General features: G+C 33.9%; 1 protein-coding gene and 1 long non-coding RNA gene across 7 annotated transcripts in view; one reads left to right on the top strand and one right to left on the bottom strand.

Moving 5' to 3' along the window:
• LOC118162020 (cadherin-10) overlaps positions 1-25665 on the top strand; it is a 102487-nt gene extending 76822 nt beyond the window's left edge. For 3 of the 6 annotated variants that reach the window (XM_035317909.1, XM_035317908.1, XM_035317910.1), the window contains exons 6-12: positions 5221-5408; positions 7659-7912; positions 10931-11067; positions 13272-13393; positions 21411-21519; positions 23441-23692; positions 24584-25077. In XM_035317909.1, coding sequence (XP_035173800.1) covers positions 5221-5408; positions 7659-7912; positions 10931-11067; positions 13272-13393; positions 21411-21519; positions 23441-23692; positions 24584-25077 — 1556 coding nt within the window. Of the gene's footprint in view, positions 1-5220; positions 5409-7658; positions 7913-10930; positions 11068-13271; positions 13394-15452; positions 15661-18088; positions 18196-18225; positions 20706-21410; positions 21520-23440; positions 23693-24583 lie in introns of those variants that run through there. The other 3 variants (XM_035317911.1, XM_035317912.1, XM_035317913.1) reach the window with 3 other exon arrangements.
• On the bottom strand, positions 3871-23564 carry LOC118162021. The gene is made up of 4 exons (XR_004748258.1): positions 23503-23564; positions 17102-17126; positions 7824-7927; positions 3871-5298 (listed from the first exon to the last, which is right to left on the bottom strand). It is a non-coding gene; the product is annotated as an uncharacterized LOC118162021 (long non-coding RNA).
• Positions 25666-27855: the final 2190 nt, after the last annotated feature.

Genomic DNA, 27855 nt, shown 5'->3' with positions numbered 1-27855 from the left:
TTGCCTTGCCTTGCCTTGCCTTGCCTTGCCTTGCCTTGCCTTGCCTTGCCTTGCCTTGCCTTGCCTTGCCTTGCCTTGCCTTCCCTTCCCTTCCCTTCCCTTCCCTTCCCTTCCCTTCCCTTCCCTTCCCTTCCCTTCCCTTTCCTTTCCTTTCCTTTCCTTTCCTTTCCTTTCCTTTCCTTTCCTTTCCTTTCCTTTCCTTTCCTTTCCTTTCCTTTCCTTTCCTTTCCTTTCCTTTCCTTTCCTTTCCCTTTCCTTTTTTCGTTTCTTTTTGTTTTGTTTCGTTTCTTTTCGTTTCTTTTCGTTTTATTTCCTTTCGTTTCTTTTCGTTTCTTAAAGACCATGTGAAATTAATAACTGGAATGGCTTATTCAACTTTCTAGACTGTTTTTATATGTTTTACATGGCAGTCCAACATCATATTCATTGGATTGAGATGGCGAACTGCTGTTCCAGAAATATCTGTGCATTTTTCTGTTGTCAGTGTAAATCAGATAGGACCTTTGCTTTAAAGAAGTTTTAAGTCTTACTCTCATGATTGGCATTTTTATGTTGTTTTATTTGCTTTTGTCTCTACTCTCCACTGATAGTCATACAGAATTTCTAGGTTGGAAGAGACCTCAAGATCATCGAGTCCAATCTCTAACCTTACACTAACAGTCCCCACTAAACCATATCCCTAAGCTCTACATCTAAACGTCTTTTGAAGACTTCCAGGGATGGTGACTCCACCACCTCCCTGGGCAGCCTGTTCCAATGCCTCACAACCCTTCCAGTAAAGAAGCTCTTCCTAACATCTAACCTAAAACTCCCCTGGCGCAACTTTAGCCCATTCCCCCTCGTCCTGTCACCAGGCACGTGGGAGAACAGGCCAACCCCCACCTCTCTACAGCCTCCTTTAAGGTATCTGTAGAGAGCGATAAGGTCGCCCCTGAGCCTCCTCTTCTCCAGGCTGAATAAGCCCAGCTCCTTCAGCCGCTCCTCGTAGGACTTGTTCTCCAGGCCCCTCACCAGCTTCGTCGCCCTTCTTTGGACCCGCTCAAGCACCTCGATGTCCTTCTTGTAGCGAGGGGCCCAAAACTGGACACAGTACTCGAGGTGCGGCCTCACCAGAGCCGAGTACAGGGGGACGATCACCTCCCTAGCCCTGCTGGTCACACTATTTCTGATACAAGCCAGGATGCCGTTGGCCTTCTTGGCCACCTGAGCACACTGCTGGCTCATATTCAGCCAACTGTCCACTATCACTCCCAGGTCCTTCTCTGCCTGGCAGCTCTCCAACCACTCATCTCCCAGCCTGTAGCTCTGCTTGGGGTTATTACGCCCCAGGTGCAGGACCCGGCACTTGGCCTTTTTGAACTTCATGCACTTGACCTCAGCCCATCGGTGCAGCCTATCCAGATCCTCCTGCAGAGCCTTCCTACCCTCGAGCAGATCGACACACGCACCTAACTTGGTGTCATCTGCAAACTTACTGAGGGTGCACTCAATGCCCTCGTCCAGATCATTGATGAAGATGCTAAAGAGGACCGGCCCCAGCACCGAGCCCTGGGGGACGCCACTAGTGCTGGCCTCCAACTGGATTTGACTCCATTTACCACAACTCTTTGGGCCCGGCTATCCAGCCAGTTTCTAACCCAACGAAGCGTGCGCCAGTCATGCTACATACAAATGTATGTTTCACTGGAAATGAAATCTAAAACATTTATGAAACTGAATGTAATTTTACACATTGATTTTTTTTTTTTTTAAAAAAAAAAAGCTATTGACTTTAAAAAAATCTTTATATTTAATCTAAAAATGCAAAGAGGCATTATAATGATTCCTGATTTTCATAGAGTTTTAGGGAACTACTGGAATTGGTACTTATTAAGTTAAATTATTCTGTCCTATTGATAACGGATATGTGTTGGGTTCATGAGATGACCATATTCATATCAGATTTATGAGTTACCAGGAAAAATATTAAAAGTTTCCTTAGATTTTCACAGGACTGAGTGGCGTATTACAGCTATATATTAATCAAAGGACAGATTAAACTTCTCTTACAAGGAAATTCATAGTAGAATTGTGAAGAGTTCCACTTTTTGTTTTGTTTTGTTTTCCTAAACAAACAAAAACAAAACAAAAACAAACACCATACCATTGATTCCTCTGTGATTTAGAGAGAGCAGGGTCTCTACAGAATATTTTTCTTCTCTTAGAGATCACCTGAAAGCCATATATATATCAGTAACTGTTCCTCTGAGGAAACATAATGAAATTTAACTTTTTATCAAGGTTCTGTACACGAAGGCCATCAAAGACCTTAGATTTTGCATCTCTGTTTCAGTTGTTGTACTTTCAGGAATTTTCAGAATTAAGGACATTGTATTGACATATGCTAAATGGAAAAGAAGAGAAAATAAAAGTAAAGAAAAAAAATAAAATATTTAAAATAAAATAAATATTTAAAATAAAATATAAACAATATCCTGGGTTCAGATGGAAGATATTTTGATAATAAATTTGTTTGGTAAGTACTGTATTTTAGAATTATATTTTTATTTTCTTGATTTTGTAGATCAGTGTTTTCATTGTGTATTTTACAAATAGAGCTATGTACTTCCTTGAGTTAATTATTTTAGGATAAGTCTGCTCGTTTATGGAGTCTGACTCTTATTTTTCATAGTGGTTTATGGACTTTGGAACCTGAGTATGGCTGAAACTCATGGCAGCCCATGTCTCCTATAAGAGAGGCTCCTGTATAGAGCCTATATTGCTCTATAAAAATATTTACCTTTATACTATTCCAGAGTAAATGGGAAGAAGGGTAAATGTGAATAAAGTTTCTCTTTCATTCTTTATGACTGAGTGACACAAGTTTGTAGACTAAATCTTCCACCTTACATCCACTTTTCTTCATCACTCAGTGAAGTAAATGCAAACAATACATGACTCTCCTTGGGGAAAAAGCAATGAGAGAAAAAGGATTTACATAGGAGTTTTGCAAGAGTAATTCCAATTTTTGTAGTTTACATTCTGATCTGGTGCCTTAACTTGCACTGCAGCCCTTACGTAGTCAAATGATTTATAGTCTTCAGTGACAAAAATAATAAAATGGAGTATCATATACCATGGTAGAGATTTCTATTAATGGACAGACTAACCATAAAATTAAAATAGTCTTTCAGATGATAGATTTCTGATTATTTTTATTCTTTATTTCCACTGCCTTATTAGTACTTGAGGTTATGAGTTCTTAGCACTTTCTAGATAAATAAATTAGTTGGGTATTGCAGTGGGAATCAAAATAGTGTCCACAAGCACAGCTTGGGGTTTCGGTTTAAAGCACCAAAAAATAATAAAAAATAATAAAAAATAATAAAAAATAAAATAAAATAAAATAATAGAACAAAATAAATCAGAGAATAGTTGGCATGCCATAAAACTAAAGTATAAATATTAATTGGAAAAAAAAAAAAAAAAGTAGCCTTTCAACAGTCTCACATAGTACAGAAAAAATACTAAATGGGAGCAGAGGGTACATTTTCTTCTTTTTTTAACATTAACAGATTACAGAGAGATTATATACTAATGTAGAGAAGTACACAGATTTAGGTTTTAGAGAAAGGTAATGAAAAATGTCAGAGCAAATGCAAGATAAATCACTTGATTGAAACACCAAAATGTAACTGCATGAAAATAAATTCATTATAAATAGAATATGGAGTTTATATGATCATAAAGTATTAATTATGCTGCTGTATATCAATTTTATATCAAAAACTGAGGAAATAGTATTGTAAGAAATTCAATTTTACTGTTTTCCCTTCGAGATTTAATAAATAAGCTATATGTGAATGTTTTTTTTTTTTTTTAATTTTTGCCTTTTTTTTTTAGGTTTGCAAACTACAAAATAATGGCACAGAAAAAATAGTTCCGCAGACTGAGAGAAACTCTTAAACTTCCTAGTGAACAACAGGGCATTTTTTTTTTTTTTTCAGTGTGTCTCCTCAAAACCCAAAACAGTCCCTCTGTAATTCTCTAGTTGCCTGAGAACATAATCTGTTAAAATACACTGATAATCCCCACCTGTGTTTTCCTGAATATATGATAAGGTCATGTTGCTACTACTCTTTCCCCATGATTCTTTCTGATCACACAAAACTATTAACTTCCTTTATGAACTTTTCTGTACTTTTTATCTGTAACTAGGTATGTATGTGCTGCCTTTTGTGTAGCCTATTCATTTTTCCTGTTGATGGTACTGGCCTTTGACTCTTCCACTTTTTTATTACTGTTATCTAAATTGTCTTTCTAACTCACTTTACTTAGCTCATGAGGTATTTAAGTAAAACAACAAATCTAGAAACACGTAAATAAGGGCAGAAAAGAAAATGTTTTTCAGTAGAGCTTAGATGACTTAGCATTTGTCATTGTAATGGCAGCTGTATCTGTATTCATTTTAAAATCTTTTTTTTTTTTGAGAATTCTTAGTGTGTTATGTGTCACAAACCTTTTGCTACCCTATGTTCTGATGGATGGGATCAGAGACCTCAATCCTTATTTACAGTTTAGCAGGATGGCTAAGACATAGAATACTAAAATGTAGAGTAAGATATTTATTTTAATTTATTGCAGCATTTCTGGATGAGGACAGTTTTACTCCTGTGTTTTTTATCTGCACTATGAAACCACAATAAACAGATGCAACTGAGCCAGAAGAAAAAGGACAAAACCAAAATTGCAGTGTTCATGAGTCTTAATCAAGCATGAATTACTGCTTTAACAAGTGTAGGCACAGTTTCTGCTTGTGGATTTTCAAGAACCTTTCATTTTATTTATTTAATATTGTATCTGACAATTGAAAATCCAATTGAAAATTGAAAGCAGACTGAAATTTCAATCTGCTTCTTATAGTTGGATGGAGAATTTAGGGAAAAGTACAGATAGATATAGTTGATCCTTCTTTGGGATAGGAATATAGAAGGGCTTTTAAATCCTATTTTCCTATGATTTTGTTTTTCTACAATTTTGTTTTCACTCTTCCACCTAAACTTTTTCTCATATATAGTTCTCTGCCTCATACTTTGCCCACCCCATCTGTATTAAAAGGGGGAATCTCTAGAATAAAAGATACACAAAAATATGTAATCAGCTATTGTGTGACACAGACATTACTTAATGCTTGTGTAGTGGCTTGTGGGGCTCCTGAGTGGCTCTTTGTTTCTTTGACAGGTACCATCCACCTCCGCATTCCTGAGTCCTCCCCAGTTGGGACAGCCATTGGCAGCGTCAAAGCCACTGATGCAGACACTGGAAAAAATGCAGAAGTAGAGTACAGAATTATAGATGGTGATGGGACAGATATGTTTGATATTGTGACACAGAAGGACACTCAGGAAGGCATCATAACTGTGCGAAAGGTGTCTATTCAAAAAAATTCACTAAGTGATTTTGTTGTCAATGTTATGGTACAAATGTTCATTGTAAAAACATGCTTGGATCATGTGATGGCAATTTTAATTGCTTAGCACTTGCAAACATCCCCCATTGGTGACTGAACAATACTATTTCCTTTCAAGATGAACTAGAAATAACATGTGGCAGCAATATCACCAAGACACAGGGTAGGCTTAAAGCATTAACAAAGTGTGCAAAAAAATGGACTATGTCAGTATCTCTGTGACTTCAAATACAGATTTATTTAATATTCATGCAACCTGTTTTCTTCAGCAAACAATGCACAGTTCACTCATTGCAGAGAGACTTAGGATTTCCTTATTTAGATTTTCATCCACACAGAGTCAAATAAGGAGACCAATGATCGACAAAACACAAATACACTCATGTAAGCTGCCACAATCTATATTGTTTTGTTCATATTTCCAGCAGGTCAACTGGTACAGACATAAGCAGTGCATAATGATGGTGTTCTTGTTTCAGAGCTAGCTTTAGTTCTTCCCTGTTTTTCATCTCAAAGCACTTTCAAATGTTTAAGATCTCAAAGTCTGAAATGCCATTCTCCTGCTCCTCAACATTCCAGAAGTCCCCCAGTCCTTTTCTTTGGGATTGTAAGCATTTCTAAAGAGTCTAGGGAGCATTTCTAACACAAACTATTGGTTATATTAGCGTTTTTAATAAATCACTTTAAGCATAGCATAACAAATTAAACACTACTATAGCACTACCTCTTTCTCTGCATCTCTTGATAATGGAAACCAAGGTAAAGATAAATTCTGCAAAGATGACATTGAGTTCCTTTATGAACTCTATATTCTTCATTGTTCATAGTCAGCATTGTAGTTTATCTGGGAAGGTATTGGAAACACCAAGTTAGAGGCCAGATATTCTTCCTTTTCACAGAAGTTTGCAAAGGCTTCTCTTGACAAATTCAGCCAGCGAATTAGAAAAAAAAAGTAGGACTGACGTGGCTCCTTTGCCTGTAGGCTTGAAGATAGCATACCTTAATAGCAGCATGCTGCACTTTATAGACACACCAATAGTCTCATATAGCAATGCTGTCCAGAGAGCTTCAGATAGTTCAGATAGCACCACTGTGTTGCAATTCCTGTCCTGGCTATATTCATAGATATTCTCCCTTCTGCTCTGACTGCTTTTTAAAACAAGTGTGAGACTAGAATTCATTGTCTGGACTGCATCCTTCTGCTCTTAAACAGAAAATTTAAACTTCTGGGCAGTCATTCTGGCATCTTGCATGAACAAGATTTTGTATTTAAAAGCAGTAGAGAAAAATAATAAAAAAAAAAAGGCACAAGTATTCTACCACCTGTTTTGATGAATGAAAATAACTAGTTCGATATCTCCCTGAGATTTGGGGGGAATTAAAGATGTCTTCTTTGTGTCAGAAAGGTAAATTCTCAGCTTGCTCATTTCCTCAGTATCATTAATTAGCTAACACTTTACATCCATGACAGTTAGAAAAATTTGAAGAAATAGAGGTTCTTTTGTACCCACTGAGTTTTCTAATTATAACCCTGAACCTTTCCTCTTTCCATTTTAAAAAGGAAATGCTGACAAAAATGTCAAATCTATTTTGCAAAAAGAAAATCTCTGATGTTTGATCGATGAAATTAAATGAAAAGGAACAAGATTAAGCTCTTTCTACATATAGAGAATTTTGACAGTTCCCCCTCCCTTAAAAATAATGAGTAAACAAACACAAACATATTGCTGATATTGAAGGCCAGCTACATTTGTTTGACAATAAGGATACTCAGGCAGTTTTGAGTACCAAGGCATTTATAGTATTTCCTGAAAAAATATTTATATTATGTACCTTGTTCTGCAATTTCAATATGTCCAGCCTGTATTTCAAATGTTTTAAATACTTACATGATTATTTCATATCCTTATGCTTGTGAAAGAGCTACAAAACTAACCAAATAATCAGTAAATTTTCACTGAATATATTTTTGTGATTGGTGCTAGGTTAATTCTGGTAATATGTAGGAACAGAAACTCCCCCTAAAGAAACTGGAAATTTCCTATTAGAGAAATTGGTCTTTATGTGGAAAATTTGAACCATAATAGTGTGCCCAGAACCCAGAACAAGATCTGACAAGACTTGAGTCCTCATTTTCCATTATGTGTATAGGTCAACATCTGTTCAAAAGTAATGTAATTTAATAGTTTATCATCATCTTCATTTTTAGCCACTGGACTATGAGACGAGAAGGCTTTATACATTGAAAGTAGAAGCTGAGAATACCCATGTGGATCCACGCTTCTATTATCTTGGGCCTTTTAAAGATACAACTATTGTGAAAATCTCTGTAGAAGATGTAGATGAACCTCCTGTCTTCAGCAGATCTTCTTACCTTTTTGAGGTGCATGAAGATATCGAGTTGGGGACAATAATAGGAACGGTAATGGCACGGGATCCTGATTCAGCTTCAAGCCCCATAAGGTAATACACCATTCTCTTCACATGCATCATTTGATAAAGAAATTAAGAGAAATAGTAAGAAGGAGATTATGTTTTTTTCTCCTATTTACTAGTATACAAGTGATAGTGTTGAGAAAAGTGCTATCTGTAAGCCTCAGAACACCTCAGGGAACAGCCGTTCACTTTACACAAGACACATAAGAAATGCTTTTTAGTACTTCAAATCTCAGGAAACTTATAAAATTACACACTGATTTCAAGTAAGCTCTTCAGGACTACCTGTTACTTCAGAAAAGTGAAAAACCAGTCTTTGGACAAGGAAGGGGACAGAGCTTTAAATTCTTCCTTCCATCACTCCTGGAAAGTATGCAGTGCCAATCTCATTCTGCTCTGGCTGGAGCTTCCTGCTGCCAGTATGATAGCTACACAGAATAAGATTATCTTGGTGTGTGCTCAAATACCCTAAGGAATTAGACATTGAAGAGTAATATTTAAATATATATATATATACATATATATATATTTTGTGTACATTGCTTGATGCATTTAGCTAGATGATATCTAGCTGAATGTATTAAACAACAAGAATATATAAATAACAGAACTGTATCTTTATCCACTTTACTTTCATGAGACTACTGGCAATTTTAGAAGGTATGTTTTCATAGGCATGACTGGAAAAAGAACAAACTTAGTGTTTTTCCTCATTTTGTTTCTGACACACACGATTAATTGAAGGACTGTGGCAGGTTTTTCTCTAATCAGTATCATTTACACAGACTAGCAATTTGAAGACTATTTTATATTTTTTTTTCTGTGTCCAGATGACATTTCTGTCATAATTGTGAAGAGGCAGGTATAGCAAATAAAAAGGGCAAAGAAATTTCTAGAAACAACAACAAAACAACAACAAAAAACGGGGATTATTTAGACTTAGTTAGTTAAAAAAGAAAAAAAAAAAAAAGAGTTACACATGATAATTTGTTTCACACACAGTTCAGTCATTTTTTTTTAGCTTTGATTTAATGCTACCTAGCTGAAGACACATACTTTAAAACAATTTGTACCCCATAGATCAGATTCCTCTCTTCTGTATTGACTCTATCCCTCAACTTCCAAAGCAACATTATATACTCACTGAACTAATAATTATCTAGAATAAATTTTCATAAGTTTTCATAAGTTTTTACTGATTAAAACATCATTATTAAATACAAAGGAAAATGCATTCACTCCAGAAGTGAACAGGTAACATTTAAACTAAATTATTTTGAAGTTGTCATGTTATTTTGAAATTTGAGCAATTTGTATTATTCTTTAATACTGTAGTTAAACAAACAACAACAGGAACAGCTTCAGGTTGTAGAATTGGCTGATTTTTAACTTTTTTTTTTTTTCTTTTTAACTGTTCCTTTTCAAATATTATCTTTTGTGTATTAAAATTCTAGGTAAGTTAGAATTCCTACAGTGCCTGCAATATTTGCAGTTGCAATATTTCTTAATTTCTGTTCAATAAATATGGAGGGTTTTTTTTTGCTTGTTTATTTTTTTGTTTGTTTGTTTGAAACTAATAATTTCATTAGCATTTGCCAACCAAATATGAAATGGTATAGAATTTTTAATGAGACAATGTGGCATAGATTTTGTTAAACAGAGAAGTTATTACTGCCTGTTGAAAAGCTGTTAGTTAAATTGCTATCTAAATAAGCTATTTTCCTCACTAAAGTTTCTTCCATGGTTGAAGTAAATATATTTATTTATCATATGGGCCAAATAGTCCTAAATATAAATTCTCTGAAAAATAGATTTGTTCAGGTAACTTATAACTTAGTTGTCATGTATAAATAGGCAAGAAAAAACATTTGAGCAAGTCTTTCCTGCAGTTTCAGATTTTTTTTTGGCTGTTCTAACTTTTTCGGGATTGTTTTTTGTATTCATTTTGGTGTTAGCTTGTTAGTTGTTTCATTGTTTTTATATATTTATTTGTCTGCAAATTAAACAAACAAAACCCACCAAAATGTTACAGGCATTATTTTTATATTACAACATATTTTTTTTTTTTTTTCATTTGGCTCAATCCCGTTAAATACTGTAAGTAAAAATAGATACACTTTATGAAATCTTTAGGTCAGTCATAAAAGTTCATAAAAACATGAACATAAACATTTATTTCTATCAAATTGTACAAGTACAGTAGATTTTTTGATAAATTGACCTAATTCTGCCAGAAGTAGACAAATGTTCTGTACCGCAAAAATATTACACTTAACTCCACATCAAAGGTTCGATCCTAGCGTTGAAGGCAGTGTTGATTATTAGGAAAAAAAAAAATGAAAAAAAAAAAAATTGAAAGAATAATTTGCAGATTGTAGTTTAACATTTCTGCCATTTTGTGTTAGTAGAACTTTTGCCCATGGAAGTGTAGCATCTATAGCACTATAGAAAGTCCTTTGATATCAGCATGTTCATAAAAGTGAAATTTCTGCATACGAACTTATTTTTTATATATTTTTAAATTTCATCTCCAGTAAATTAGCATATCCTAAAGTATATAAGTGTATAAGGAGAGCTTATAACACTACTTTTGAAAAGCTCAGAAATTAGCTGTCTGTCTCAGTCTAAAGGAACAGCACATCAAAGAGAATTCTGCTTTATGGATTAAAGCAATCCTTGAATCATTATATTGAAATTCTGACTTATTTTTGATGATTCTCATACAGGTCTATAAAAGTTCAGATGATCAAATACTACACTATTATATCATATTTATGAAATTCTTTCAATTTTTATTCCTCATTCTACAGAATTAATCTTAAGAATTTTTATAAATGTGCATATGCAATTTTAATCATTAAAATAACTATCAATAATCAGTGGAGGGAAAAAAAGAAGCACCAGATTTACAGAAACTAAACATTTGTTTTATAAAAAGCAACCTTTTTAATGTAATGTATATAACCTGAAAAGTGTATTGACTTGCTGTGAAGCATGCTTTCTTCCATTTTCTATCCTTTTAACAATTTCTTTCTTTGTGTGCAGGTTTTCCCTGGATCGTCACACAGACCTTGACAGGATATTCAATATTCATTCTGGAAATGGGTCCATCTATACTTCTAAGCCACTTGACCGTGAGATATCACAATGGCACAATCTTAGCGTTATAGCAGCTGAGATCAGTAAGCCAATTTGATCTTTTTTTCATTCAGTTTTCCTTAGCCTGCAAAGTTACAGCTGTGGCTCCATGCAAAATATATACATATGTATATTTATATAACAATAAAATCATTTACTTCCTCCCACCCAATTCTGTAAAATAATCTTGGAAATTAAACTGGGGGTAGCTAACAGCAGCAATCTCCACTTTGCTTTTTTCCCCATCTTCGTCCTTCAATGACCTTTAATATCCAAACTACTTCTGAAATGTCACCCAATTAAGTAATAACACTGGAGTGATTTTGTTTTTTTTCTGTCCTTTGAGGAAAATGACAGATTTTGATGTTATGGTAGCAGAGTTCAAAATGGTAATCTATGCTTTTGTCTCTTTAGGTTTCTTCATTTCCTTAGAAATAATTTTATTATCTCTTCCTATCTACATCTACAGCTCTTGGAATCTTACAAGTTAGTTAGGTTCCACTTGGCCCCTAAGATGTAACTTATCTTGGACTGTTTACATCATCTTTTTGTAGATATTTTCATGTTGAAAGTACAAAGAAGAAAGCAAAGATCCCACTACATGTTTGAGATCAAGTCTAATCCCTCTGCCAGAAAATTTTCTAAGGGACAAAAAGCTGATCTTTGAAATCAGCTAGTGAAGGTCATGTGTTTTCGAAGACACTGATTTTTAGGGTTAATTCTAAATCACTCAGAGAAGCAGAAGTTGCTGATCAGCAGAGAAGCACAACTGGCAGGAACTACACTGCAGAGAACTAAATGAAACATCATGCCCAGGCAATTAACCAATCTTAGCCTGCCCGGTACTATTTCTGTAGTCAGAGCCCAAGTGCCTCCTGCAGTAGGCTGGTTGAACTGAGCATACCCAGTAGCTGTATTTATGTATTTATTTATTTTTTCTTGCAGTGCATGTTCATGAGCTTGCACTCCTTCACAGTGTTGTCCATTGTAAAAATACTTATCAGAAGCACTTATATACTGAAGAAACCTCTTATCATTTTATACCTATATCATATCACAGTGTTCAACTTATTTCCTGCCAGGATATAGTTGGAGCAGCTAGGCTTCTCTAAAGAGGTACATTTGTTTTGGAGAAAGAATGGAAGGGGGAGAATAGTTCTTAAAAATTAAAAAATATTACCTGTGAAACATGAGGACAACAGAAGAGCAGTGATAAGAATGGAATGCACTTGGAAAGCTAGTATTAAAATGCAACAGGCTATGAAAAAAAACGTCCCAAACCTGCCACTTTAAACATTTCAGCATGTCAAAAAGATCCACATCACATTTCAGCAAAGATATTATAAACCACATGTGAACTTAATGTTAGCTACTCCTGAATATTTACTATTTTCTTTGCTTCAGGTTAAAATGAATGAATAAATAAATAAATAAATTTGAGTCATTCCTATTGTTATTTATCCTATTCCATTACAGTTACAAAATCATATAAATTTTAGCTACCAGCCAGCAGAATTCAAATAAATGGCTGTACTTTTTTACTCCCAGGCATTATTCTTGCTAGATCTGCAAGTGGGAACAATGAACTTGTATTACTGAATTAACCTATATTAAGTAATGAGAGGGCACTCTAAATAATACCAGGGCTTGGGCATCTTGGGAGGTAGAAGGAGTAACTATTGTTGGTCTTTAACCTAAGGTCTCAAAATCTACATTTGTATTTTTAAGGCAATTTAAACATAAAAAACTCTAATTCTAATCACTTCTCATTTTTATTGGGATATTTATATTGGCTTTATCAGAATTTCTCCCTGCTTAATAAAGCCACAGGAAAGCTTTAATCATATGTCTCTTCTGTGTAAAACAAATCAGATCACAAATCATTTTAAAATTACAAACCTTACATTAGAATGATACCATTGAGCCCACCAAATTAATGATTTTGTCATTATAGTAATGGGCATACTTTTCATATGCTATATTTGCATAGAACATTAGCAGTGGTAGCCCCTATTTTCATGTAAAATATATATATATAATTGCTCAATAAAAAAATGTTCTTTTTTTACTCTAAGCAAGACATCTCCTTAGTTTTCAGCAGACCTGATTCTTACCTGGTGCCAGTTTATATGCTATATTTTGATCAATTTCAAGCCTAATTTTAAATGTCCATTGCTCATTAAATTTGGAAGATAAAATAATTTTAGTAGGAAAATAAGCTCATTATTCTTCTCTTTTCTCTTGTCAGACAACCCCAAAGATACTGCTCGTGTTCCTGTCTATGTAAGAATTTTGGATGTTAATGACAATGCCCCACAGTTTGCTGTATTCTATGATACCTTTGTCTGTGAAAATGCAAGAGCTGGACAGGTATGCCTTTGATAAATACTTTCCACTATCCAACTTTGCTATGGCACTCAATTGTAGATCATTCTTGCCTGTTGCTTGGGATAAATTATGTACGAAGTATCTTTTGAAATGTAGAAAATTAAAGTAACAAGTAGTAACTCTGTAAGTGAGGCTTAGAGTGAAATACCAATATATTACAACATAATTAGTGTGTGAATTACCACTTTCATCAACCTAACTCTTCACTATAGTTAAATCCTAATTAGATAAGCCCAAGAGACAAGGACATAATTAGCTTTGCCATTACCTTCACAGAGAAAGCAAAATGTTATATGTATCTATTAAAAAGTTGATTTATTTTCAATAACTTACAAGTGGCAAATATCAAATATATTTCAATTAATTCTGCTGGTGATTACAGCATACATCAGTCACCTTTGTTTTTCTTTTTCTTTTCCAGTTGTAATATTTGTCTTATTATCTCACCAAAAACTTTTGAAAATAAAATATAAACCATAGATTTTTCATCTGGGAACATATGATTTTGTTTTGCTTCCTACAGGCTACAGAAATCATACTTTAATTTATGTGAAATGACTGCAGTGCTTAATATCCAGTTCCTAATAGGCATCTGCTTATTAGAACTCTTAAAAAACTGTTTTCCTATTACAGCACAGCATGTCCCAGAGCACAGTCAGCCAGTAATAAATCCTCTAAAACAATCACAATAAAACCTCAGTGTAAGCACCTTTGAATAGAACATGGAAGTGCCAGCTTGTCTTAACTGTTTCAGTCCTACAGGTGTCACATTCAGGTTGCATCACAAGTTTTGCATTCAGGTTGCCATTCGTCTTTCTAAAGCAACAGTTGGAAGTTATAGCAAGGGGCTTAAGGTTCAAATTTATAATATATTAAATACCTAACAATATTGAGTAATATTTGCCTACTAGTAGATTTTTAAGATAATTAAAGATGATGGATGAATGGAAATTCCTGACTAAAAATCTAGAATTTCTGACAGTTGTGGTGTCTTCTGTAAATGCTAAAATAACATTTTAATGAATTCAAATATAAGATATGGTTTGAGAATTGAAAATGTAGAAAAGTGAATTTTCTTTTGCAGTTTCGCCAGCATCATTGTTCGGAAAAAAAAAAAAAAAAAAAAAAAAAATCATTAATCCAGAAATCTTATTCTGTTTGGAGTTGGAGTTTTAGAATCTGTTTTGTCCAGGTTTAATAATGACAGAGAACGCAAGCAGTGTAACTTCTGTATAACAGTTTTATTTTCATGTAAACATACTTTGAGATATCCTTTTCTTTCTGAGCTACCTAAAATATTTAAGTTAATATAATTTTAAAATAAATTTAAAACTTATTTCTGCATTAAAACTCAATTTCTGTTTACATTCAGAAATGGCTGTCAGACAAAAAAAAAACAAAAACAAACAAACAAAAAGACTAATAAGTAATAACTTATAACTAATAAGTAAGAAGCTAAATAAGTGTACATACCCATACCCATTTATTTGAAGTGTTATAATGCTCAGCAGTATCTCCCTTGTCAGAAGGAAGTGCCATTTTATATTATATATATTATATAACTTATAATTATATAATTATAACCATTTTTAAACAACCTGAGTTGCAACCAAGTCTTTAAAAAAATCAGTTCACAGAAAGAGAATAGAAAAATACAATGCAGGATAACACAAATAATATATTTGAATGTAATTATATTCTTACTAACTGGAAGATCATTAACAAGACGTCTTATTTTGGAATTCAGTCTATCTTGAGGTCTTGAGGGACGGAATACTATTAATCCATACTAAATATGGTTTGGTTCCTTCCATGTGTATTATTTTTTTTTCCCTGTTTGTTTTCTCTCTCTCTCTTTTTCTTTTTTTTTTTTTTTTTTCTTTTTTTTTTTTTTTTCTTTCTTGTGGGTGTGTGTGTTTCTGGCTCTTCACAATCTTCTACTCCAGTTATTTTAATTCATTTATACACATGTATTGGGGATTATATAAATATATTTAAAATGTAAAAATATTGAGTAACAAACATACACCCCGTGCCATAGTCCTTGAAGTAACAGACCTGTACAGCCTCAGACGCCCAGCACCATTCTGGTCCTTTCAAAAAACATGCCCTTTCTGTGAAAGGCTATCTGCCTGAGCCAGAGGTAGCAGATAGGAAAACAGCATAGCTCCCCGCAGCTTTCAAAGCCTCATAAGTAATGAGGAAAGCTATGTTTTCATGTTTTTGGGTCCCGAAGAATGCTTGCTTAGTTTTACCAAATCTATACATATCTACTCCCTTTTTAATTTGTCGCAATGTTATAAATCAGTCTAGCTCATCATAGATTCTCTTTCAATGACACTTTAAAATATGTCTGATTTATTTATTTATTTATTTATTTATATTTTTTTTTCCTGAATCTTCATCATAAGTTATATAATCATGCTGGGTTTCTTTCACCAATGTTCTCTTTATGTTGCTCCTCTTCTTATCAACTCATTTGACCCATATATAAAAAAGTTTTTTTAAATCAGGGATATTTACCCAAACATACCCTTGCTTAAACATGGCTTTTGTTACCTCTATATTTCCAACAATTTCCTTATTGTATTCAACAGATGTCTTTCTATTCATTATTCCTCTTATTGAACAAGTAATTAAAACATGTATCTATTTAAAAACTAAATGATTTCCTAATTAATTTTTTAGTAATTTAATTACTTCTCTTTTTCTCTATATGTTTTTATAGAAGTTTTATATCCTTTGATATGAGGATATAAGTATTAGTTTATTTTTCTTTTTTTGCATCTCCCTCCTTTCTTTAGTCATACTACAATTTGTGGTCAATTTACTTGAATATTTTTTTCTTTCTTTTTCTGTCTCTTTTAATCTACTTTTAGTTCAGTCCCTTCAGTATATTTCCTTGTCTTTCGTGTATTCCAGTGGTTTTAGTGGTACTAGAATTTTCTTTTTGCACCATTTTATTCAATAACTCTCAAAGTTTTACTCTGGCTTACTCCAGTAAAATAAAGTTTTTGTAATGGAAATCAACATTGGGTTTCCAAACAACTGTTTTTTGTTTGTTTGTTTTTTTGTTTTCTCAATAACACATATTTTCTTTTACTTGCACAGTATTTAAAAGCATATGTATAGTGTGTTTCAGAAAAAAATAAAATAAAAATCATTTACATTTTCAGAGGACCAAAGCACAAAGGCTGTTTTGGAAAAAACAACGTACACAGCAAATTTGTTTCTACTGTTTTATCTTTTTTTTTTTTTTTTTTTTTTTTTTTTTTTTTTTTAGTGGCTAGCAACCCCCCTTTGACTACTTTAAGGCCCTTATATTTCTGGCTGCTTTCAGCTGGAGTAACGTTCTTGGCTTCCCTGCTGTTGTCACTGCTTTGTGCCACTGCTAGGATGCATGAAGCAACATACCGTGGGAGTAGTGGAGGTATCCCACAGCTGATCAGTACAAAAGGAAAATCATGCTGTATGAAATGTAGGGTATTTCACATTTGTACTAATGACACCAGGAAAATATATGAGAAAACATGATAAAATGCATTCAAATTCTGTTTATTTGTTTTGTTTAAGGTAAACCAAAACCACCCCCTGTCTTCCCCCACCCCATACCATGGGAGTTAAACAGAACAAAGGACAAACAGTAACATTTGTGTTTTGATGCACTGCCTGCAGCAATGGAATACTCACCAACCAGGCTTGCCCCTCATCACATCTACAACACAAAATAAAAATAAATTTGTGTGCCTATCACATTCATATTATGTCATGTAAGAACCCCCTTAGATTATTAATATTTTGTGTCAGTACACTTACCAATGCAGTTGCTCTGTCTATAAAGGCTACAAAAAATAATTTTATTACCATTCCAAGGAAACAAAAGTTCCTCAGATTTCCATTTTTTGAAATAGCTATGATAGCATTTAAAATTCCTCAGACTAGCTGTTTCCTGGTAGGCTCTCTCTTTCTGAAATTCTGGTATGTTAAATTAGTTTATCATGAAAAGTCAGGGTGATAGTAGAACTTGATCATATTTATTTTCTCCTTTACTTTCTCCTTCTCCTAACTAAACAGGATTTCTAATGAGACATGACTATGTGGATGGATATTGTTGTTTGTTTAGTATCATTAAAAAAAAAAAAAAAAAACCATGGTATGAAATGGTATAGACAAATATAAGAAACTGATGACTAAAGCCTTTAATGTTACAGTATTGTTTAGTTTTCCTATGAAATAACAAAAAAATGTATGTTAGCAGTGGCAGATATGCTGTAAGACATATTATCTATATTTACAATGTAACTCTGGGTGGTAGATGAACTGTAAGGCAGAGTTGACTCTACCATTTCAAAGGAAAATGCTGCTGGGAAACTAATGTACATCTTGATTACAAATAAACAGGTGTACTCTGTGAGAAATGCCTTTTTGTTCTTCAAGTGGATTTGCATATATTTAATAGTTACCTGCAATCATTTACTGCCCAGAGTTTTCAGAGTCAGGCAAACAGCTAAAAATGATTATACTGAAGTCTGTATCAGTCCTTGAAGCTTCAAGAATGAGTCCATCTTTGGTAAAACATAGATAGTATTCCAAGTGGCTGCCTAGCAACTGTGCAGAAAGGAAAGCTCGTGCAACACAGCTCCCATGGTTACTTACACTCTTAACTACTTCCATCAGTTCTGTGCCCACAAACAATGGGATAATAACCAGATAGAAATTGTTGAGTTACTGGATTTACCTGTAGGTGGTAAAGTGTGCTTAAAGTGTTTAGATTTGTGGAAAAAATAAAAATAAAATAAAATATATATATAAAAAAAAAAAAGTGAACAAAAGCCCATTTTCATAAGATCCATAAATTGCCCCCAAGATGGCTGAGAGTGAAATACTGGAGGAACAAGACATGGACCAGAAAATACAATACACTGAAAGTCTGGAAGATGACTTAAGTCTTATGAACCACATTCACCTTGCAATCACTTGGACTAGGTTAGAAAAAGAAGAGTCAAACATAAAGAACTACCAGGTACAAATGGTATGGGTTGGACACCAGCCCAAGTCTTGATTAGACAAGTCTTAGAGAAGAGGAAGAACCTTTAGAGTCTAAATGGCTAATCTGAAAAAAATCTGAAAGCACAATTTCCTGTGACACGCTGGGGTTATTGGTGTCTCCTCTCCTTCATTTTGACCAGAACCTGTGAAATAAAGAAATGGAGGAAGCAAATACAAAAGAGCTATCATGAAAACAACAAATAGTAATGCAGCTTAGTGAGATTCCCGACCTCACCCCACTCTCAAACAGAAGTTGTGATAACTCTTTGTTCAACAGTCAACAAGTCAAACATCCTATTTAGGTCATGGGACCTCATCTCCCACCCAAACTTCTAATGCTGCTATAATTGTCTGCAAGAGAGATGGAGTAGGCAAGCAAAGAAATAACCAAAACAATCTATATCACTGATTGTGGCCTACATATCTGTATTTTGAGTACTTCTCAGTAATATAGGAAGAATCTGCTCTTTCCCTTGCTGATCTGTATGTTGAGGCCATGCATTGTCTGAAGCCAGCTTCACATACCAGCCTTGAAAGATCATATGCAGTGCTTCAGAAAGTTGACAGGAAGATGCTGCTCCCTCCAAAGCCCACAGGCCCTGACCTAAATAAACCATCCACATGAAAAGTGTGTGTTTCTTGTGCTGACATACACCAGGAACTCAGGTGCACCAGAGATACTACAAGGAGAACTTTCCAGGCTTGCACAGGAGATAATGAGTGCTTGTTTTATGTGTATATGCATTTGAAAAGGAGCTAGTAAAGCACTTTCAGTAATATCTTCATCTGCAAGGATTGTTAAAAGCTTTGGTTCTAATTGAGAACAATAGCAAAACAAATAATGCTGTTACTTGTGATGTACTTGTGAGATGCTATAAATGTGATAATGCACATAAACACATTGTTTCAATAAGATTCTCCTTAAAACTTTGCCTTTTAAGGATACATATCAGCAACTAATAGGAAACTGCATAATATTTAGTCAGCCAAACATTTGTCAGCATTTCCAAATTATCTACATATTTTCATATCTGAAGGATGCTTGAAACCAAAAAAAAAAAAAAAAAGATTTTTTTCTTCCTAATATAAGAATATAAGCAAATTACATTTGTTATATTGTCCAACATGATCAATATTCAATTCAGAATTTCAATTGCTACAAGAAAGCATGGATGGGAAAGTTAATAGGTGACTTTTTTTGCAGTTTGTTCTGCTAAGGGTTCTGGATATTGTTAATATTGTTGTAGTAGGTTAAAAACCCCTGTAAATTATATATATAAAATAATTAGGCAATAAAAAAATCTAAATACTGGTTCTAAATTATGGGTATGGACAATCAGAAGTAGATAACCAAATTTTCATCAGCTTAACACCAAGAACTGACTGTGTTCACGGTCTCCACTTGTGAAGTAAAATGGGCTAGTTTTTTCTTCACTTAAATACATTTAATTTTGCAAAAGTCTCTAAAGATCTATTTGCCAATTACTTATAAACTCACTAAATAACTAAAAGATTCATTCTTTAAAAGGAAATAATATGCTACACTTGTATTATCTGTTTTGCTCATCCAGTAAGATATTGGAGTTTTATGTGATAAAACAAATTTAGAGAAAGACAAAACTCTACATGAGAAAAAACATAAAGTGCTGTATTAAAATAACTCCATTCTGTGCCTCATGAAGAAATTTGTTGCTGTATTCTGGATGTACAAGAAAGAAATTGGAAGTTAATCGTGCATTTGTTAAACTGGAGTATAGTGCAATCATTGATATTAAAGATGATCGGTCCTGACAAAACCTGAAAAATGGCTGTATTTGGAAGAAGGGGAAGAGGAAAACCAAGGAGTTTAACAAGTATGCCACAGGGAGGGAATAGTGTCAAAACTTATAAGTTATTGCATGCTCGAAAAAACTGCAATTTAAAATGATGGATCAGAGATGAAGAATAAAAAAGATCTAGGCTAAAGATTAATCTATTTTTGGCAAGTTAAACTTAAGAAAATAACTGAACATTCTCTCTCTCTCTCATACACACACACTAAACAGCCATAGGTATAGTTTTTATTGCTAGGGTGTAAAACAAAACAAAACACCACACAAAACAATGAAACAAAGCAATGAAGATGTCAAAAAAAAATGTGTTCTGTTTGGTAAGCGGCACCTTGATAGCCTTAGGTCTAGAAATGTCAGTGGAAGAAAAGCCAAACATTTATTTGCCTAACAGATAAACAAACATTGATGAAAGCATTGCTTTCATCAAAAAATTTTGTAGGGATTGCAGAAAGCACTCCATTCAAGTATCAAACAGATCTGATGTAGCTTATTTAGAGAACAGTGACACCAGATTCAAATCCCAGTCTGAGGTGGTAAATCTGTACAGTATTATGTATTATTGTATTTCTCAAGTAGAAATATATCCATATAATTTAACTGACATTTTAAATTTCTATAATCTTATTTGTACACTTTGCTTTACTAAGAAACAAAAAAATATTGTTTTAGAAACAAATGTTCTTATTTTGAAATTTAATTTGAAACTTTAACTTCCTTACCAAAAGCATCTAATAAAATCTAATATCTGATAAAATAACATTTTATCATATTATATGTATATATGCATATATATATCCTCTGAATTACTCTTTTAGATGTTGATTTGATCATAGTTTTGTTCTTTATGTAGTTACAAAAATGTGTACATGTAAGACCATATGAAATATGTATGGGTGCTCTTGCTGGAAAACTTGTATGATACATTTTTTCAACATTTGTTCAGTTAATATGTCCTGCAGTTTAAGTATTAAGTCAATATGTATGTAGCTTGAATACAAAGTTTTCTTAACTCTTCTAGTCTTAAAATAATCACAGTTGTATAAAAAAAAACATAGATGTATGTTTGTTTTTTTGCTTTGTTGATCTTTGTTTGTTTACTTGCTTTTTCTTCCCTGTAGCTTATTCAGACCATAAGTGCAGTAGACAAAGATGACCCACTTGGGGGACAAAAATTTTTCTTCAGTTTAGCTGCTGTTAACCCTAACTTCACTGTTCAGGACAATGAAGGTAAAATTCATGCCTGGCCCGTGGAAATTTTATCTTTACTATCTCGTATGTATTCCTATAATATCTTGAATTTTCCTTTATATCTATCAATAGATAGAGAAGCTCTTTAGGCTACTGCTAAGAATAATAATTCTGCATTAATGTTTGTGGTTTGGGACTTCTGCTATTTCATCTGTGCAGGGAAAGCAAAAGTTAATTTGGTAAAAATAGAATTAAATAAGTTATAAAGAAAATCAGTGAAAGTGATGGTTTGTGGTGAGTAACCAAACAAAGGGAGGAGACAAAAAAGCCTCAGAAATTACTTCACCTCACAAAGTTAGATGTTTCACTTTAGCCTTCTGTCTGATTCTGATTCCCCTTGTTTTCTGTTTTGCTTCTTTGTGATGATGAATGAAAATGATGACTCCAAGCACCAGTTTGTTTCTTCCTTTGATTCTTTGTCAGTCTTTCCTCAGCTTTTAACACACAAAAAAATTTCAGAAGATTATGTGGGACAACAAACCCATTTTGGCCTTCATTATCAGAGATTCTCTAGATCACAGAAGAAATAAATGAGGGGATACAATGTAACATATTCAAATAAGTTACATTAATAAAGGCAATGGGAACATTTATTTTAATGATGAAGAATACAGAAAGTAACAGGCTGCAAACAACTTGAGGAAGATTTGGGTTAGATATAAACTATATTATAGTAGGGAGAGTGAAGAATCGGAGTCAAATTTTTTGCGTACCTTATGAATTCCCCAGCAGCAAAGAAAGGTATTTAAAGACATGTCAGACAAATTGTTTTTGATATTGAGTGAAAAAAATAGAGTGCAAATACTTCAAAGCAATCAAGGGATGCAGTAAAGAACTTTGTATTTCCCTTCATGGAGGCCATGAAAAAATATATCAATTAATTTTTTAAGCAAATATTACATCCTGGTGATTATGTCCTGAGCACGTAGAGACCTTGGTGTTTCTTTTCTATCCAAAATTACTTTCTTCCTTTTGCATGAGTTATTTTAATTCAGCCTGACTTTGGCTGGTGATATAGTTAACCATTTACCTCAAGAAATCCACTTGTGATGGAAATGATATATTTCCTCTCATGTCCATATTTTCCCCCTTTTGGACTAAAAAGTCCAAAACTGAAGTGTTGACTCACATTTTCATAAACGTAAAGTGGCTTTGACAATAGAACAGTCTCTTCCTGTTGCTCATTTCTTCCCAGTACCTTTTTCTTTCCTTCTCTGCCCTTGCATTGAATAGATTTGATGCTCAAGTGTACTACGTAGAACTAAGACTCGTTTGCCACAAATACAATTTATTAAATTAACATCTCAAAACTGAGCAGGAATACCGTCTTTCACTTTTCTGAATTTCTGAAACAATTTTTCCAACAAAAATATACTCCACGTGCTAAGGTACATAATTCATTGTTCTACAGCATGTTGAAAGTGTTTTAGTGTGGAAAATCTCATCCTGCATTTACAGATAGCATTCTCCTGGGTGCTGTCACAGAAGATCCATGGAAAGAATCTTTCAGAACAGAGTGCTTGTTAAACAGCGTGAAGTGGAAGGTTATTTTTTCTCCGTTGGCCACTTCATTTCAGGGCTTTAGCCACAGAATGGAACTGTGTTGTGCACTGCATGCATTAATCTATAAAACATTTTAAGCTTTGAGAAATCCTCTTTCAAATCACACTCAGAGGTGCTGCAGAGGCACAGAGGACCAGGCCAGCTGTACATAAAAAATCATAAATAGCTTTCTGATTAAATGTGAATGTCACTAGAAAAGAGAGGGATCACTATGGTATGAGGAACAGCCTATTTCAAAATACTATCAGTGACATAAAATATAATAGCTTGCATGTACTATATGTGATACACTTGCTATATTCCTATACAATACAACAGTATATTTTAATCAATCTAGATAACACTGCCAGAATTTTGACGAGAAGGAATGGCTTTAGTCGACATGAAATAAGTACATACCTTCTACCAGTGGTGATATCAGACAATGACTACCCAATCCAGAGCAGCACTGGCACACTGACCATACGTGTATGTGCCTGTGACAGCCGGGGAAACATGCAGTCCTGCAACGCAGAGGCCCTGCTCCTCCCTGCTGGCCTCAGCACAGGGGCACTGATTGCCATTCTCCTCTGCATCATCATCCTGCTCGGTAAGAAAAAGAAATGTATATTTCCACCTGTGAGCAAATGTGTCAGGCCTGACACATTTCACAAAGCTATGCAGGTTGGTAGAATTAATGACCTGCTTCTTTTTTCTTCTTCTTTTTCTTCTGTTTTGCTTCTTTTGCAATAAACATTCAACTGGAAATTAAAAGAAAATAAAAGGCAAAAACTGTTTGCCTGGAAATTGGACACAGTAAATATGAAATCAAGTGTTAAATATATGTGTGCAACCAGCAGCATTTTTATTCTTTTGTTGTCTTTAAAAAAGAGGATCAGGCAGAAGGAATAACATAATCAAAAATTGCTTTCTTTCATTTTAACTTCTTTGTTTTGAGAGAGTGAGAAAATCTTGTTTTATTTAAATATAAAGTCAACGTGCAGTATATATTTCATACAGAATATGCTAGTGAATATTTTTACTGTATTAAATCACTGTCTATCCAGAGGTTTCTTTGTGGCAACAAAAAATTTGCAAATTTTGTAAACACTCTATTTTGTGGTTTTTAGAATATCACTTAATGATCTATAGTTCAGCTGGCAAACAGTTTGAACAGTATACTCCAAGCTCAAAAAAAAAAAGGGAAAAGAACTTCAGAATAAACCTGGCTATTTTAACAATCATAAAAGTTATTAAAGGAGCACTAGAAAACTCTCATGGTTCTGTAAAGCAGCACACACAATGTTTACATTAAAATAAAGCACATTTTGATACCGCCCTTTACTGTGTTACTGTAATACAGACAGTGAAGTTTATCCATTTACCAGGCAGAAATGAACTGGTGAAATGTTGCTGAAGTAAAGCTCTTGTATCTGATGGATCTGCTACTAAGAACTTGTTCAACTGAGATTTTTACCCATTCTTTCCTTCTCTCTTTAAGTGATAGTGGTACTGTTTGCTGCTCTGAAGAGGCAACGAAAGAAGGAGCCTTTGATCCTGTCTAAAGAGGACATCAGAGACAACATTGTGAGTTATAATGATGAAGGTGGTGGAGAGGAAGACACCCAAGCCTTTGATATTGGCACTCTGAGGAATCCTGCAGCTATCGAAGATAAGAAGCTTCGACGCGATATTATCCCTGAAACATTATTTGTACCACGGAGGACTCCTTCAGCACCAGATAACACAGATGTCCGAGATTTCATTAACCAAAGGCTAAAAGAGCATGATACTGATCCTTCTGCACCACCGTATGACTCGCTTGCAACTTATGCCTATGAGGGAAATGATTCAATAGCTGAATCCTTGAGCTCCTTAGAGTCGGGTACTACCGAAGGAGACCAAAACTATGATTACCTCCGAGAATGGGGCCCTCGGTTTAATAAGCTAGCTGAAATGTATGGTGGAGGAGAAAGTGAAAAAGACGCTTCTTAACCTACACTAGGCTACATTTTTGGTTCCTTTGAGCGGAAGTAATTTTACAGACACCTTCTGCACTCAACAGTATTTAATATTCAGGAAAATTTTCCTGCCACTCAGCACAATGGTTTCCTTTTAAAATTTGTTTCCAGTTTGTCCATTAACATCATTCATTCTTTCTAGTAAGATGCCACTTGGAATATTTACAGCATTTTATTTAATCACCTTCCAAGAGCCAAAGCTATGGAAATTCAGTGTTGTCCATTTTAGTAATTAAAATAAAAAATACGTTACTTTCAGAAATTTGAACAGGGTGATAATCCCTTAAGCAACCTCATGTACAAGCCGCTTCTGTTAGGTACATGTTCTACCCTTGCAAGTGCAGCTTTTAAGATGGCAAAGAAGAAAAAAAACAGTATGTCCTGTTCTGTACATTAAAATTTAAACAAATTGTACACGTGGTGTTAATAAGTGTAATATGCAGCTGGTTTAAAAAAAAAAAAAAAAGTTTGTGCAACTTCATTTCATCAAATTCTATCTGCCAATGTTTTATATTTATATTTTTGTATTTATTTTTAAGAAATAAACCAGTTTTTACAACTATGTTGATGCTTGCCTGCCTGTTCTGGCCATCGATTCTAGGCCTGAAGAAAGCATGACATTTCTCCAGTGACAGCACAGCCAAGTGCCAATATCTCTGTGCTGCATGCATATAACACAGCTAGAAATGCATGTGCTCACAGGTAGAGGATCAAATCATAGATCTATTTGCTTGCTTGAAAATGCTACTTCCTAAAGTTGTCATGTTTAGGGTATTTTTTTTTTTTTAATCTTACTGTAGAAAGATGAATTATTACTTTGTCTCAACATGAATTACACAATTCTAAAAACATGCTGATGTAACTAATCCATCAAAAGTAATAATTAATTCTGAAAACTGAGATTATTTGTTCTATTGTCCTCCATTTTGAATCACAGTTGCATCATTAGAGGTGGTCTGTAACTGCAACAGTGAAAGTGTAAAAAGATGTTTAAACAGCTATTTTTAAGCACCAACCTTTTCTAAAGGCAAAACAATTGATGACAAACCACTGCATGTTAGTGCAACTATCTGAGGGTAAAGTAATCTCTTTTAAAACTGCCAGGCTGAAGGCTGACAAAGTGCCAGTAAAACTAGCACGCACCCCCACCCAATTTACTGAGTTTTCTGACGGCTTGGAAAAGTCTATTAAAAAGAAATCTGAGCAACTAGCCAACCAAAACAGAAATCATAGCCTAGCTATCACAAAACAAAGTATGTATCCCAAGACATTTTAGGATGTCTCTTTCTTCCCACAGTCTTCAGATTACACAAATCTATTTAGCAAACAAGCGCTCTGGGATTTAGAAACATTTCTGAGAGAATAATTTCAGAGAAAAAGTAGGATGTCAGGTTCTATGTTAACTTTTTTTACTGTGGAAGAAACACATCTGAAGGACAATCTCTCCTTCTCTATCTCCCTTAACTTCTTACGGGCATAAAATCAACTGATATTGAAAATGCATTAGTTCTTCAAAAAGTGCATTGCTGCATTCTTATTACACTAGATATTTCTTCTCCTAAATGGAGAGATTAAACCCAATGAAGTTGAAAGCTGAATACAGTGACATTATGCAAGCTACTTTGGTGCAATGAAGATTGAATTTTTATTGACTTGATTTCAAATTGAAGTATTTGTTCCATTAAGAAACTTTGAAGATTATGGATTTTTCTTTATTTCACTCAATAGTACCTTCATTAGCAAAGGACTTTTGATACTCCTTAATAGAAAAAAAAAATCTGAGAATATTAAGAAACACCTTAGATATTCAGTATTATAAAGTTTTTTGAAAGGCTGTGTGAACATTTTTTTATGATTAGGATATTTTTAATAATTATTTACTGAAATTGATCTATTTTTTCCTTTCTTCCCAACCATCATTTGTCCTTCAACAGCATGTACTAGTAGGAAATAAACACATAAAATGAATCCATTTAACATGTATATAGCCAAAAGGCTCTCTTCCAATACTGTTCTCCATCTGCAACAGCATTGAGATCAGTGACACCCTGTGTATTTAAATGAGTATGTACTAGGACAGAAGATAAAGGTGGTAATACAGCTGCTTGCCATCGCCATCCTTTTGCTAAAAAAAGATTTGGGTTACACAAGTCTGGACAACACTTTTACATGCAATTCAGTAAGGTTCTCTGTTTTATTCCTGAAAACAAACAAACAAACAAACAAACAAAAACACACCCCCCACCCACCTCTCTTCTTAAATGTATCAACAAATAACAAATAAGACTCTATTATTTTGCTTTGCATTGCAGTATTTATTTCTGAATCTTAATGATTTTTTTTTTTTTTTTCTGTGATACTACCTTTAAGGAAGTTATTTTATAATGATTGAGCAGAACCTGAAGCTAGTATTTAAAATTTAATCCTCCATGGCCTATTAAATAAAATAGTGGTATACCTTGTGGAAACACATAACAGCACTACTAAAAATAGTATAAATGAAAATTACTTTCACTCCTTGGAGTTTTATTTCCTAATGCATTTTAGAATTAAAAAAAAAAAAAAAAAAAAAAATCAGCACTGTACATGTTACTGTACAAATAATATTTCAGTTTACAAATATCTACCATGTTACTGTACAAATATTGCATCCCAGTGAAAGTTTCCTTAGGAGCATGCAGTCATCCATGTGGACAAATGATGAAAAAATACTCAGGAATTCATAATTCATAATTAATGGTCATATTCAATT

The sequence above is a fragment of the Oxyura jamaicensis genome, chromosome 2 (assembly GCF_011077185.1).
Source record: "Oxyura jamaicensis isolate SHBP4307 breed ruddy duck chromosome 2, BPBGC_Ojam_1.0, whole genome shotgun sequence".
Taxonomy (NCBI): Eukaryota; Metazoa; Chordata; class Aves; order Anseriformes; family Anatidae; genus Oxyura; species Oxyura jamaicensis.
This window is presented reverse-complemented; position numbering and strand designations above follow the sequence as displayed.